The sequence below is a fragment of the Postia placenta genome (genome assembly GCF_002117355.1).
Source record: "Postia placenta MAD-698-R-SB12 unplaced genomic scaffold POSPLAscaffold_7, whole genome shotgun sequence".
In the NCBI taxonomy this organism is placed as follows: domain Eukaryota; kingdom Fungi; phylum Basidiomycota; class Agaricomycetes; order Polyporales; family Adustoporiaceae; genus Rhodonia; species Rhodonia placenta.
Genome location: NW_020169838.1, coordinates 352,829 through 366,203, shown reverse-complemented (window position 1 = coordinate 366,203; position 13,375 = coordinate 352,829). Strand labels below are relative to the sequence as shown.

The 13,375-nt window shown below is 49.7% G+C and overlaps 4 protein-coding genes across 4 annotated transcripts; 2 read left to right on the top strand and 2 right to left on the bottom strand.

The window, feature by feature from the left end:
* Positions 1 to 3,935: 3,935 nt before the first annotated feature.
* POSPLADRAFT_1056597 (hypothetical protein) lies at positions 3,936 to 4,453 on the bottom strand (the record flags this gene model as incomplete). Its single annotated transcript, XM_024480806.1, has 2 exons — positions 3,936 to 4,227; positions 4,293 to 4,453. The coding sequence occupies 2 exons, from the start codon at positions 4,451 to 4,453 to the stop codon at positions 3,936 to 3,938; spliced, it is 453 nt and encodes a 150-aa protein (XP_024338800.1).
* A 72-nt stretch (positions 4,454 to 4,525) lies between these two features.
* On the bottom strand, positions 4,526 to 5,531 carry POSPLADRAFT_1056596 (hypothetical protein; the record flags this gene model as incomplete). Its single annotated transcript, XM_024480805.1, has 3 exons — positions 4,526 to 5,123; positions 5,196 to 5,461; positions 5,517 to 5,531. 3 exons carry the CDS (start codon positions 5,529 to 5,531, stop codon positions 4,526 to 4,528), a joined length of 879 nt encoding a protein of 292 aa, XP_024338799.1.
* Positions 5,532 to 7,815: 2,284 nt separating this feature from the next.
* POSPLADRAFT_1143478 (hypothetical protein) lies at positions 7,816 to 8,155 on the top strand (the record flags this gene model as incomplete). The annotated part of the gene is made up of 2 exons (XM_024485568.1): positions 7,816 to 7,998; positions 8,036 to 8,155. The coding sequence occupies 2 exons, from the start codon at positions 7,816 to 7,818 to the stop codon at positions 8,153 to 8,155; spliced, it is 303 nt and encodes a 100-aa protein (XP_024338798.1).
* A 3,876-nt stretch (positions 8,156 to 12,031) lies between these two features.
* Positions 12,032 to 12,889, top strand: POSPLADRAFT_1143819 (hypothetical protein; the record flags this gene model as incomplete). The annotated part of the gene is made up of 3 exons (XM_024485622.1): positions 12,032 to 12,138; positions 12,642 to 12,738; positions 12,803 to 12,889. The coding sequence occupies 3 exons, from the start codon at positions 12,032 to 12,034 to the stop codon at positions 12,887 to 12,889; spliced, it is 291 nt and encodes a 96-aa protein (XP_024338797.1).
* Positions 12,890 to 13,375: the final 486 nt, after the last annotated feature.

Below are 13,375 nucleotides of genomic sequence, written 5' to 3'. Positions count from 1 at the left end.
AAATCTGTCGTACTTCTCTCTAAAAATACAAGATCCGGTTCCCCCCTCGAGTTCAGAGCTCATAAGTCGAGTTCGCCCTGCGTCTAAAGCCTCTAACTGCGTCACTTCGTCCCTCGCTGCGTAACCTCGAAACCTCGTCCACTGCGTTTACTCGTCGATACCGTCTCGACGAACCCTTCGACTTCGACTATTGTCGAAGAAACTGCGAACCGCGTCCTAGCTAAGTCCCCCCCTATCGAGTCATGTCCCTTCCTTCTACGATACATCGAAGAGCTCTGCCGAGCTTCGATCGTCTCCGCTAACCACCCACAGCCTCCGAGTAGCTTCGACGACGTGTCGAAGCCACCTCGTAGCTTCCCCATTGTTCGTAGCCTTTTCCGAAGGTGTTTCTCGTGTTCACTCGAACCGCGGGACACCTTGCTGCTAACTCCCCTCTCACTAAGACTATAATCCGTCTCTCTAGTCCCTTTAGGTCGCACCCAGGTTAGGGGTTAGGGTTTCGTAGGTCGTATCACCGGCGTCGCATCCTCTTGTTCTCTCGGTGTCCGATGATGGCTTCGACTTCGTAGTTATCTTCGCCCTCGATAAGGTCAGGAGGTGGCCTTGTGTAGTTCGGACCATGGATCTCCGTCTCAGAGTAGGGAGATAGAAGCCATTTGTGGAAAACGGGGTGGACTCGCCAGGTGCTAGGGAGGTCTAGCTTGTACGCGACCGTTCCAATCTTGTCTAGGACTTTGAACGGCCCTTCTCGCCTCGGGGCTAGTTTCCTGGATGGGTACGGCAGCTTCAAGTTCCGGGAGTCTAGCCATACCAGCTGACCTTTACGGAAGAAACCCCCCTTCCTTTTTACTCTCTTGGCCAGGACGTTCTGGGCCATCTCCATTGCCGCATGTGCTTCCTCACGGATGTTTTGCAAGTCCTTGAGGCGATAAGCCGCTTGCAGCGTGTTTGATCCAGGGTGCGTGGTGGGTATTCTGCGAGGTTTGTATCCCATCATGAGTTTGAATGGGGATGTCTTCGTCATAGAATGCTCGCGGGAGTTGTGAGCAAATTGCGCAGTGTGAAGATGGTCAGCCCACTTATCCGGGTCATTGGCAGTGAAGCAGCGGAGGTAGATCTCCAGCTCTTGGTTCACTCATTCTGTCACGCCGTTGGTTTGCGGATGGAATGCCGTACTCATGGCTGATTGAACCCCAGTCATTTTGCAAAGTTCTTGGAAGACTTTGGACGCAAATTGCGGTCCTCGGTCGCTGATGATCTTGTCTGGGAGTCCAAACCACTTGTAGACCTCTCGGTACATTGCGTCTGCCATCCCAAGAGCATCAATTGTTTTGTTACATGGGATGAAAATTACCCCCTTCGTAAGGTCGTGGTCCACTACGACCAGAATTGAATCGAAGCCGTTGGACGGTGGCAAGTCGGTAATGTAATCGCACGAGGATGTGCTGAAGGGCTTGGCATTTGCGCGGGGTCGAATGGGGGTGATGGGCGGTCGGGCTGGATGCGTGTTAACCTTCATTTGCTGGCAGATGCCACAGCTGTTAACATAGCGGGCAACAAACTGGGCCATGCTCAGCCACCAGTAGTCACGGCGCAAGCCGAGGAGGGTTTTCTGAACACCAGGGTGTCCTGCGGAGGGGAGGTCGTGATAGTGGGAGACAAGATGTTTGTGAAGAGACTCATCTGGGGGTACATAGACCCGATCCTGGTATAGGAGGAGGTCATCATCGATGGACCAGTCAGTTCCAGTGCGTGGTGTTCCTCCAGTGCGCGCCGCAGTGAGGCCTTCCTTCATTATTGGGTCGTCCTTAAAGGAAAGGATGGTGTCGCAGGTGTCGATGTCGATGGCAGCAACCCATACTTCCGGTGGGAGCATAACAACATCGGTGTTGTCATTAGAGCCATCGTCATGGTCAGGTCGGCGGGAGAGAGCGTCGCTCTGCACCATTTGGGTACCAGGAACGTGTACCAGGCGGAAGTCAAACTCGGTCAGTTTACTCGCCCAGCGTGCTTGTCGTCGGTTCATGTCTTTGGCTTGTTTCCAATATGTGAGGTTCTTGTGGTCGCTGAGAATCGTCACTGGGTATGGGCTGCCAATAAGGTAGTGCGCGGATGACCACATATAACTCCCTGTCGTAGATGTTGTAGTTTCTTTCTGCTGCATTGAAGCTTTGAGAGAGGTATCCGCAAGGATGCCAGTCACCGTTGTCGTCGCGTTGGCGTAGTACTGCTCCGGTTGCAATCTTGGAGGCGTCGGTTTCGATAGTGAAGGGTCGGTTGGGATCCGGCATGCATAGTACTGGTTCTTCTAGGAATGCCTTTTTGAGGGTCTCGAAGGCTTTCTGTTGGTCAGATCCCCAGATCCAGGCGACGTCCTTCCGGGTGAGAGCAACCAGCGGTTGCGCTTTGTCCGAGAAGCCTTTGATAAACCGGCGGTAAAAGTTTCCAAATCCAACGAAGGCGCGTACTTGCCTGAGGTTGGACGGCACCGGCCAGTCTGCAATGCCAGCTAGTTTGACAGGGTCCATTGCGATTTCTCCTGGGCGGATGATCATGCCGAGGAATTCGACTTCGGTGACATCGAAGGCGCATTTCTCCGGTTTGAGGTAGAGGTCGTGTTGTCGAAGTCGTTCGATAACACGTCGTGTTCGTTCCTCGTGTTCTGCCTTGTCCTGGGAAAAGATCAGGATGTCGTCCATGTAGATGCGGAGCCAGCCTTCTTGAAGCATGTCTGCGAATATTGTGTTCATCATCCGTTGGAACGTAGCGGGGGAATTACACAGCCCAAAGAACATCACCATTGGTTCGTACAACTGCGGTGGTTTGCCATCAGTTCCTGGTATGATGAACACTGCCTTCCATTTGTCCCCTTTCTTGATTCGGACATTGTTGTATCCGGCACGGAGGTCCATCTTCGTGAACACCTTGGCGTGCTTCAACTTGTCGAGGAGATCCAATATAAGCAGGAGCGGGTATCGATCCTTGACCGTGTTCTTGTTGAGCAGCCGGTAGTCTTGACAGGGACGTAGTGAACCATCCTTTTTACCAACAAAGAAGAATGGACTCGCCAACGGGGATTTCGAAGGGCGAATGTACCCTTTACTCAGGTTCTCCTCGAGGAACTTGTTGAGTTCCTTTCGCTGTTGTGGGTTGAGCGGATAAACCTGTTGCTTCATGTCCGCGAAGCCCTCCTTGAGGTTGATTTCGTGGTCGTATTCAGTGTGGTTCGGAAGTCGCGCAGCAGTGCCCTTGTCGAAGATGGGGAGGAGATCGTGTAGGTAGGACGGTATCATCTGTGGTAGTGTTTTTTCTGTCTTGCCTTGGGTGTTCGAGGCCGCAAGTTCAGTGGATGTTGTGACTCACCTAATGTTGTGGTGGATCTTCCAGATCATGCCGTTGTGGAGTCATTTGTAGCCGAATGGGAGTTCAGGGAGTCACTCCTTGAGCGGAACATCCCTTACTGCCTGGGATTCCTGTTTCTCGTACTTGGTGATCATCGGTGTTCCTGATAAGTAGGAAATGATGAACTCATCGTCATCGATGTCCTCTGCTTGTTCTTCAATGGACGCAATACCTGTTGACCCAAACCCATCCTCCCCGTGTTCCGTTTCGTTGATGCGGTCGGTTAGTGTTACTGGTGGGGTGCTTATCTTTTCAAGGATGAGCTGAGCAACTCGGTCGCCAGCTTTGATGGTGAACGGGAGCTCGGAGTTGTTGACCAGCAGGACTGAGACCTTGCCTCGGTAATCAGAGTCGATTACTCCTGCAGTGACATCAATTTCCTTTAGTGCTAGACCGGACCGAGGTGCAATTTTTCCGTAGTGTCCTTCGGGGATAGCCATGATAAGATCGATGCTGACCAGGCCTCGTCATCGGGCAGGGATGGTAAGTTGATGCGCAGCAGAGATGTCATATCCTGCTGCGCCGCTAGTCTTTCATTCGGGAAGGGTTGTGTGCTCCGAGGTGGAGATGACAATGAATTCGTCCTCCGTTGGTTCTGGGAGTGGGGTAGTTACGGCCTTCTTCAGTTCTAGCCGAGCCACTCGCCTTTGGTACAGGTCCATCTTCCAGGCCCTGGTCTCATCTTTCGTCCACCAGTGGTTTAGCTCAACTTGTCCGGTCTTCCAGTCTATCTTGGGGTTTTCAAGCTTGAGCCAGGTGTGGCCGAAGATGATGTCTTCTTTGCCGATGCTGGCGACATAGGCTTTGACAAATCGGGGTTCTCCGCTTATCTTGTAAGATAAGAGGGCTCTTCACATGATAAGTGCTTCTTTGTTCAGAGTTCCATCCACGTTGAAGACAGGGATGGGTCGGGGAAGAGGTTCTGTCCGAAGTCGATGCTCTTGGACGAATCTCGGGCTGATGAAGATTCCGGTTGCGCCGCTATCGATGAAAGCGCGCGCCTCGATGTCTTTTTGTCCCACAGTAATCGGAATGTGCAGAGCGCGTTCATTTCGGACTACTAGAATTACACGGGACAGTGAAACAGATACGGGCAGTGGTTGCGTCGGCCCACCCTGCCCCTTCAAAAATCCTCCATTGTGAGTTCTTTGTACAGCTCCCGCTTCTCGTCGGCGGAGAGTGCCTTGATTCTGGCGTGGAAGTCATCCTTCCCAGATCCTCCCTGGTTCGGTCTCCCACCCCCTTGTCGTGCAGCCGCTTTCTTGTGGCAGTCCTTGGCGCTGTGGCCCTTGATGTGGCAGTAGAAGCACAGGTTCCCGTCCCTGTGGAGCTTCCGATCTGCCTCGTTGAGAACAGCCCCTAGTTCCCATTTCCTTCCTCCTGATGTGGAGGCGAAAGTTGATGCAACAGCAGCGGCATCAATATCCATTGGTTTGCCATAGTCCCTGGTGTCTGTGACGATGAGAGCCCCCTGCTTGGCTGCGTCGGCATTTCGGACTTCGTTGTACCAGGCCTTCATGGTGTTGGGTCGATCCCTAGCGACCCTTGTTGTGAGCGCAAAATACAGCTCCTTTGGGAGTCCTTTGACGAAGTTGGCATGGAGAGTGTGGTAGTTGTTCTCGACACAGTTGGTGCCATTGACCTCGGCGTCCTTGAGCTGAGCCTTTGATGCTAGCTGTTTGAAGCAGGTGACGTAGTTACCGAGGGAGAGCGCCGTCTTCCTATTCTTCTGTCGTTCAGGCAGTTTCATCAGGATTTAATGTGCCTTGATTCGTGTTCCGTGCTCAGGGAACGCCTCTTCCAGAGCGGCAACGAAGTCTGCCCATGTGGAATAGACCTGGACTCCTCCTGCCGACTTTTCGTAATACGCGTCCACCCATGTTTTCCCCAGATCCTTCCTCATCAGCGCTACAGTGAAGGCAATCTTTGCTTCATCGCTGAGTCGGGTGTTGTTGGTGGCGACGAAGTAGGAGAGGATGCATTGGATGAAGCGTCTGAGGTCCTCTGCCTTTCCGCTGAAGGGTTCGGGAGCGGGGATGTCGATGAAACATTTGTCTTTCTGTTCTATTCCTTGTACTACTAGCACCCATCCTGGCGCCTGTCTTAGCGCTCACCCGCAGGTTGAACATTATGTAGCTTACATAATGGGGTCCGTGCGCACTTCGTACTCGGCATCGTACCACTACGTTTCTTTCTTCACTAACACGACCACATAGACACAATGGTCCGTGCGCAGTCGGTACTTGTATAAATAGTTGTACCATTAGTCGGTCAAACCCTAAGTTCGACCTGGTTATTCATTCAAGTCTCTGCTCCTCTTTGCTTGGGGTAGTGGTCATTCTCGACTCCCTCGCTCGATCTTCAGGATGACGTACTGTCCATAAGCCCTTGCTCGTCGTCTACAAGTCAGGCATCAATACAGGAGTATAGACTGTTGTATCAGCTCCCTGGCACTAGGGGCAATCCAAGATGTCTGCTCTCCAAATATCATTTGAATATCCAACGAAGTGTAGGAAATAAAAGTCAAATACTTGACTTCTGAATATCAAAAGAAAGCCATAAATAAACACTGTATATTCAGAGCCCCAGATATGGCAGCGAATATATTACACAATTATCACTCGATTATGGACTATAATATCTGTTGAATGTTCTGCACCCAAACATTGTACCGATAAATACAATAACTAAGGAATATTTGCGGACCAAATACATTGTAAGTTATTACTAATACTCAGAGCATGGATATCCTTCAAATATTGGCTGAAAAAGATCAGTCACTCGGTATATGCCATTTCTGGTTGGCAGATTGGCACAGAATTTGGTTTCTACGTCTTAAACCATCCAAGCTTCAATTGTTGATTACATATCTGAGGAAAATATGTGCTGTAAGTACTGACAATTTTCCGCAATGTAATCAGTCCCCAAATATTCCCTGGTTATCAGATTTATTGGTATGATGTTTGGGTGCAGAATATTCAACAAATATCGTAGGTTATATTCGAGCAATGATTATGTAGCTTATTTGCTGCCATATCTGGAGCTCGGAATATGCAGCATTTATTTATGGCTTTCTTTCAATGTTCAGAAGCCAAGTATTCAATTTGTATTTCCTATACCTCGTTGAATTTCTGCACAATATCCGGGGAGTGGAAATCTTGGATTGCCCCCAGTGTGGACAGTGTCGTGATGCATACCCTGCCTGCTGTTGGGGGATGCCGTTGCCTGCCGAAATAGGCAGGCTTACATAAGCTGGCATTGGTGAATGCAACAACTATGACAGTGTTACACCTTGCATATCCTTCTCAAATGCGGAGTCCCTTGTTTGATTATGTGTTATACTTAAAGTATGGCCCCAAAATTGAAAACTAACATCTTTTGTATGACCATTTGAGATCTGAAGGTTCACCAGGTTCAAACCTGCTCCAAACCTACCGAACCCGTTTAGTGGGTTTGGTCCAAGGTTCAGTCTGGTTCAGACCAGCTGTATGTAGGTTTGGTTCAAGGTTCAGGGCAAGAGGCCCCTGAACCGAGCTAAAGCGAACTTTGGAGATGCTAGCATGTCCACTGCGTTCAAGGTCAAATCAAGGCAAAAGGATGAGCAGGTGCATGAGGCTGCTGTGCGACGGCAGCTCACGATGATGTGAAGAAGGCAACACCCGCTGTCCACGTCGAACAACATTTCAAGAAAGGCACATGGGCGTCGAGGCCATCACATTTGGAATTCAACAAAGACAAACAACCACATGACCGTTAGACCCAGATTCCTAATATAGTAGTCACTTTGGCTACAATCCGTAAGATGGGCCATAATGCTCTGAGGTTAGCAAGTCCCCTTGTTTTTTGAGATCTCACCCTGTACAAGAGCCCTCAACGTCTAGGCCTGTAGTGTACAGCCGCTCTTTCATATAAACAAACCCTTGTGATCACTGATTGCAGATCCACCTTCATTTGTATGTGCAGACCCTGCATGCTCTTGTTATGCAGGTGTTCTCAGTGTTCGGAAGTCTCACTGCCAGTGCGTACTCGCACCATAGTTTACACTCGAGTCAATGCTTCGAGGGCCATGATGTCTTCTGCACGACTTCACACATTAGTGGTCTATTTGAATCTTGATGGACATTGATCATTACAAGGCATAATACATGTAATGTAGCGCAGTTTATACATTGTATGTACACATTAACACTGTTGTGCATCACCAACTCCGCCAGAGAACACCATCTTCAGTCATCTATGAAATATGCAGAATTATGGTGATGATAACTACGAGATGGTGGCGATCAATCAGACTGTGCCAGAGTCACCCACAGGATCGCACTGGGAGTTCAAGAGGTTACATCCACTGCTTCCTTATCCTTGTTAGCTCCTGGGGAAACTCAGCATCAGCATACACTATGGCAGTGTTGGAGCATGACAATCCATGTGTCATCCGCCGCGCTCCGGGACTGGTTGTGTGCCATACCCATTGATAGGCGCCAAGCCCCTCTGGGCCCCGATACAGCTCTTTTCGGCAATCGCATCCCGCCCGGCACTTCGGCTCAGTCACCCAACACTTTGATTTCACCTTCGATGTTCTTCGATTTCGCCTTCGACGTTCTTCGATGCTACGCACGTGACTCCCGACTCACAGTACCCTTCGACGCTCTTCGATGTCTTCGACTGTGCGCGACGCTTGCTCGAAGCTCGGCGCGGTCGTCCTGATGCCTCGCCCGTAGATCTCAGGACATCTCCCGCATTCAGCGGACAATAGGGCCACTCGACGCCGTTCGTCCAGTGCGTGCATCACTTCATGCCACACCGACGCGTCCGGTCTTTCCCGATTAGGTATTGAACCTTGTGGCGTGCCTTCGACGACGGATACCGGTCCGAAGTGTCTCGTATGTTTCTCTTCATCTCCGCGTTCGGCATGACGTCACTCTACCGATGGACTTGATACGCGCCACTCGGTGAGGCAGACTCGTGTAGGACAATGCAAAGCCCCTCGTACTAGTGTGCCACTCTCGATAGTCGTAGCATCCCTTTCGTAGTATAAAATCTGTCGTACTTCTCTCCAAAATGCAAGTTCCATTTCCCCCTCAAGTTCAGAGCTCATAAGTCGAGTTCGCCCTGCGTCTAAGCCTTCAACTGCGTCACTTCGTTCTTCGCTGCGTAACCTCGAAACCTCGTCCACTGCGTTTACTCGTCGATACCGTCTCGACGAACCCTTCGACTTCGACTATTGTCGAAGAAACTGCGAACCGCGTCCTAGCTAAGTCCCCCCCTATCGAGTCGTGTCCCTTCCTTCTACGATACATCGAAGAGCTCTGCCGAGCTTCGATCGTCTCCGCTAACCACCCACAGCCTCCGAGTAGCTTCGACGACGTGTCGAAGCCACCTCGTAGCTTCCCCATTGTTCGTAGCCTTTTCCGAAGGTGTTTCTCGTGTTCACTCGAACCGCGGGACACCTTGCTGCTAACTCCCCTCTCACTAAGACTATAATCCGTCTCTAGTCCCTTTAGGTCGCACCCAGGTTAGGGGTTAGGGTTTCGTAGGTCGCATCACCGTATGTTTCTTATTTTAGTTCTCGCTGTTCTGCCTTCCCGCACCGCGCCTTACTGCGTCAGCGCAGCACTCTTTCTGATTCGCCCCGACACTCACACCGTCAGTATTGTAGCCATCATTACCCGTTACGGTAGCACGTACATACCTTACTGTACCTAGCCCCTAATGGACAGTCACTATTTTACCTGAGTGCCTGCATCTTGACCCTCAGTCTTTGCTCTCCCGAGCATGCACTGAGGGTAAGTGCAATGTTGTCTGTCATGTCTGCATACCGTAGCTTACCATGTTATTAGACTGTACTATGCTACAGGTATGCTAATATACATTTAGTCTTTGCTCTCCCGAGCATGCACTGAGGACTGTACTACGCTACAGATCTATGCTTGTGCCCCCCCTGTTGTTGCTACATGACTAGTGCATTCTGTTAGCTTGTTAGACATCAATTCAATCTTCATTCACTGCAGTAGGAGGTAACACTTAAGTGGAATGAAGCGCGATCATTGCGCGCAGACCCAATCGTGACCCATCCACAGGTATATATGTTTGTAGACATCAACACTACATGTGTCAATTCTGGAATGTTCGCTCTGAGACACAGCTCTGTCTGCAACAACCGCTTTGCTATGTAGCTCTCCTACTCTAACTCGATTATATGATGTGACTCCTTTGTATATGTGTGGAAGCACAGGGCCAGATTGCCTGTTCGATACACAAACATGAGCTGTCAATGGTGAGTTGCTGATATACCCCCAAGGGCGTCTAGAGACCTTGTGCAAGCAGGATTTCCCTTATACAAGTACAAAGTGTCATTTATTTGTCACACATGTCAGGATGGACAAGGATTCTGATTACTGGATGCCTTCCTGCAGGATCTGTGCGGTTTACAGATGCAAACCAGACCTTGAAACAGACCCAATATGTTGGTCTGTGCCGTTTGGCAGAAGAAAGGTGCCCGGAGGTCAGCCGTTACCAGTCTATCACAAAACCTACAAACCCACCTTATAGCTTGATATTGAGGGGGGGAGATAATAGCACTTAAGTATGGGGAGGTAATGCTGTTAAGCGCAACAACAAAGTGAATAGAACTGGGGGACAGGGTGCCCTAGGATGCTGCCTTATATACATGAGGGAAAACCCCCCAGGGACCGGTAATGGACCCCTGGTACCTAGCTGGGTAAGGATTACTAAGTATCATGTGCCCTATGGTGCGATATGGCGTTATCGATGATGTCATAGTCTGGCCCTGCCCTGCCCTGGGTCTAGGGTCCAGAATTGACTGGCCTATGGCCTAGTGCCTGAGCCTAGCTCCTACCTATGATGTCAGAATGATGTCATGGTCCAGACAGAGTCTGGTTTCTATTTAGAAAAGGTCCGGCATCAGAGTCCAGCCTGATGTGTCCAGAACAAGATCATGTGTCGCTTATTTAAGCGGATAACCCCTTAGATATGCAGATGTACCCATATGCGGACAGATAAGTATGGATAAGTCCCTAGACCCTTCGATATGTCCGCAGAAATAGCAGAAAAAGTAGGTAAGATTAGGGAAACTGTGACACAGTCATTACCATCAGGTTGCCAACAAGTGACAAATGAGGGTGGGAATGGATGAGGTAAGCACGGAAACGGATAAGGTAAGCAAAATGATATTGTTTGAGCCAACGGGAAATAAGCAGAGCCCGAAAACAATGTTTGCAATGCTCAATTTGGTCTGGAGGGGGGTACCCCCCCTCCAGATGCAAACGTGACAATCCAGACTCTTTGGTGTCTAACTGCATGGCAACAGTCATTTTCGAGGTCAGTCAGATCAGCCGCTTTGCCATGAAGATTTTGTCACGAGTTGACATGGCGCCTAGCCATTTTTTAATTTTTTCCTTTTCGCGGGCTCGAACCCGTGACCTCTGTACTATACGCTCTGCGCTCAAATGGACAAGCCTCGCCAGCACATCACATTGCCATGTAGATAGATTAGATTAGATAGGACGGCAGTGCACGGCACAGCTCGGGCTCCGCTGACACAGCCATGATGACTCACTGGCCCCCGGGGCTGCGTCAGCATGCTGCGCACGGACCAGCTGCGCACGGACCAGTGCGCACAGCCTGCCCTTATCTTCCCCTGTATATAAGCCGGCCTCTGCTGCCCTAGGGACCTCAGTTTCGACCTCTTGTCCCTAGCCTTAGGTTTGAGCGTTGCTCACCATCACTTTGGTGAGACCCAGTCAAATGCCCCCAGCCTTCACGTTTGTTTGTCCTTGTCGCTTGACCCCAAGTCGCGACAGATTTAGAGGTCAATTCTATTCTGCAATTGTGTCCAGACCTCTGCGGGAAGGCATCCACTTATATGAAAGCGGCTCAACATATCATTAATCTTGTTTGTGGCAATCTCCATGCAGACCAAGGACACAAGCACCTCCCTCATGGTTCTCTGTGAGGCTGTGTTATCTCATGTGTCATCAGCAAAAAGGAACGTGCCATGGCTGCACTTGCATGCACTTGCATGGCCTTGTAAGGCCCGGCCGGATTACAAGAGACCAATATTGTCAGGCAGTCTTGCATTGCCATGATTACAAACCACTGGGGTGATGTAAGAGCCGGAATATATGGCTAGGCCCATGTGGCTATCAAGAGCATGCATGCAATAATATTATAGTGACTGTTGTATGGTTCACTGGGATCGTATTTCTTGTTAGACATTGCCAGACCAACAAACTATCATATGTCATGCAACCAAAAGACTAATCAATCCACTTGTATTGGTTCGCTTCCGTGACAGACCAGTCACCTGCAGATAATCCAATTGCGAATACTATTATGGTATATTATTTATCGGGCATAGTACATTACATAGCAGGAGAAACACATAGGTATGGAAGAATAGTGAGGCCACTGACTGCAGAGCTGCATCGATGACAATGGGATGATGTACCTTTATGTTAGTGAACTGCCTGGTGCACGACATGTTGAAAAGCGAAAGATTGGAGTCCTCTTGAATTGTAGATCAGATGACCAGGTTCAGCATAGAAGTCACCTCAGACTCATCTGAGCAGGGAGCTAACAGCAAGGAACGACAGGAACCATGTATTAGTTTATGTCGAAAGTACCAAAGAGGCTCTGCCACATACTGGTTACACTGGCTGATGGGTTTCTCATGCTATATAAAGTGACCTTGAGTGCCATGCAAGGGCTCGTGAATATGTGCCGGAAATCCTGTCAAATTGAGTATCATGAAAGCTGCGCACCAAGACAGGGACACTCACATGCACCAAGGCGCTTCAAAGCAGGCCTTTGAGGATGTCATCCAGATCATAGTTCTACTGGTTATAAAGAAACTCCACAGTATTGGTGCCCGTGTCTTCATTGCTTTCCTATGAGTTTAGTAAAGGAAATGATTAGTTGACATTAATATGCGATGAATTATCATGCACCAGATGGGGAATGAGCTGTGAGTGGATCAGCAACATTTTTATATGCTGCAGGAGGGCTGGAACACTAGATCTGAGGCGAGGACCAGCTGACTAACTGGTGTACTGATCGAGACCCACCTATTGTCATGACCTCACCTCAAAGCCACAATTTGTCTTTTCAGTCACAGTACACCCTCTAGATTCTTGATATCAAATATGTCTTCTTCTTGTGCTCAGAATGATTTAGACACGAGTACTGGCCTCAAATTCTGAAGCCGTGTGAGAGGAAACGAGTGGCACTTCCATCTTCATTAGACCCATCACATGGTATAGTGTTCTGGGCTCGAGACCTCACGACAGCTATGCGAGGCAGGCCGCAGCTTCATCAGATGTACACTGAGGTGCACAATTTGAAAGCAGCACTCGAAAATCCTTCAAATGCACTGATTACGGAGATGGTGTATCAGGGGGACTCCAATGACATGCAGGCTGAGGAATTGGACTATGCATACATTGATAATGAAACCGAAGACATCGACTAAGGGAGAGAGATTGGGACTGAGGATTCAGACAAAGATGGTCTTGTTGAAATGCACCAACCCGCATGGTCAGGAACGAGCTCGAAAGCTCGGGCGCGCGAGTAGCCGGGGGCCGGAGGCCCCTATCGTAGTATATAACGACCGCGCGTGATGTATGTACCGCACGTGATTGTCCCTTACAGGCATCGCTACGCCCGTGGACAAACACGCCCCGCACCGTTCGCACCGTTGTTCCAACAGGTCTGGGCCTGGAAGACAGGGGAGAGGACGGTGGTGATGATCTCTGTGAAGTCGAAGGATATGCAATATTATAGTTAAACTAGCAACTTCATGTGTTCATTTGAACTTCACCCTTAAAATCGTGGTTCCTAGGATGTGGTTAGCAGACTCATGGATGCCAATCAGCCGACTCACCATCGGGTTGTGATTGCTTCCATGGACACTGCTAGACTCGTCACTCCATGTAATACCCACTAAGCAGATCGATGT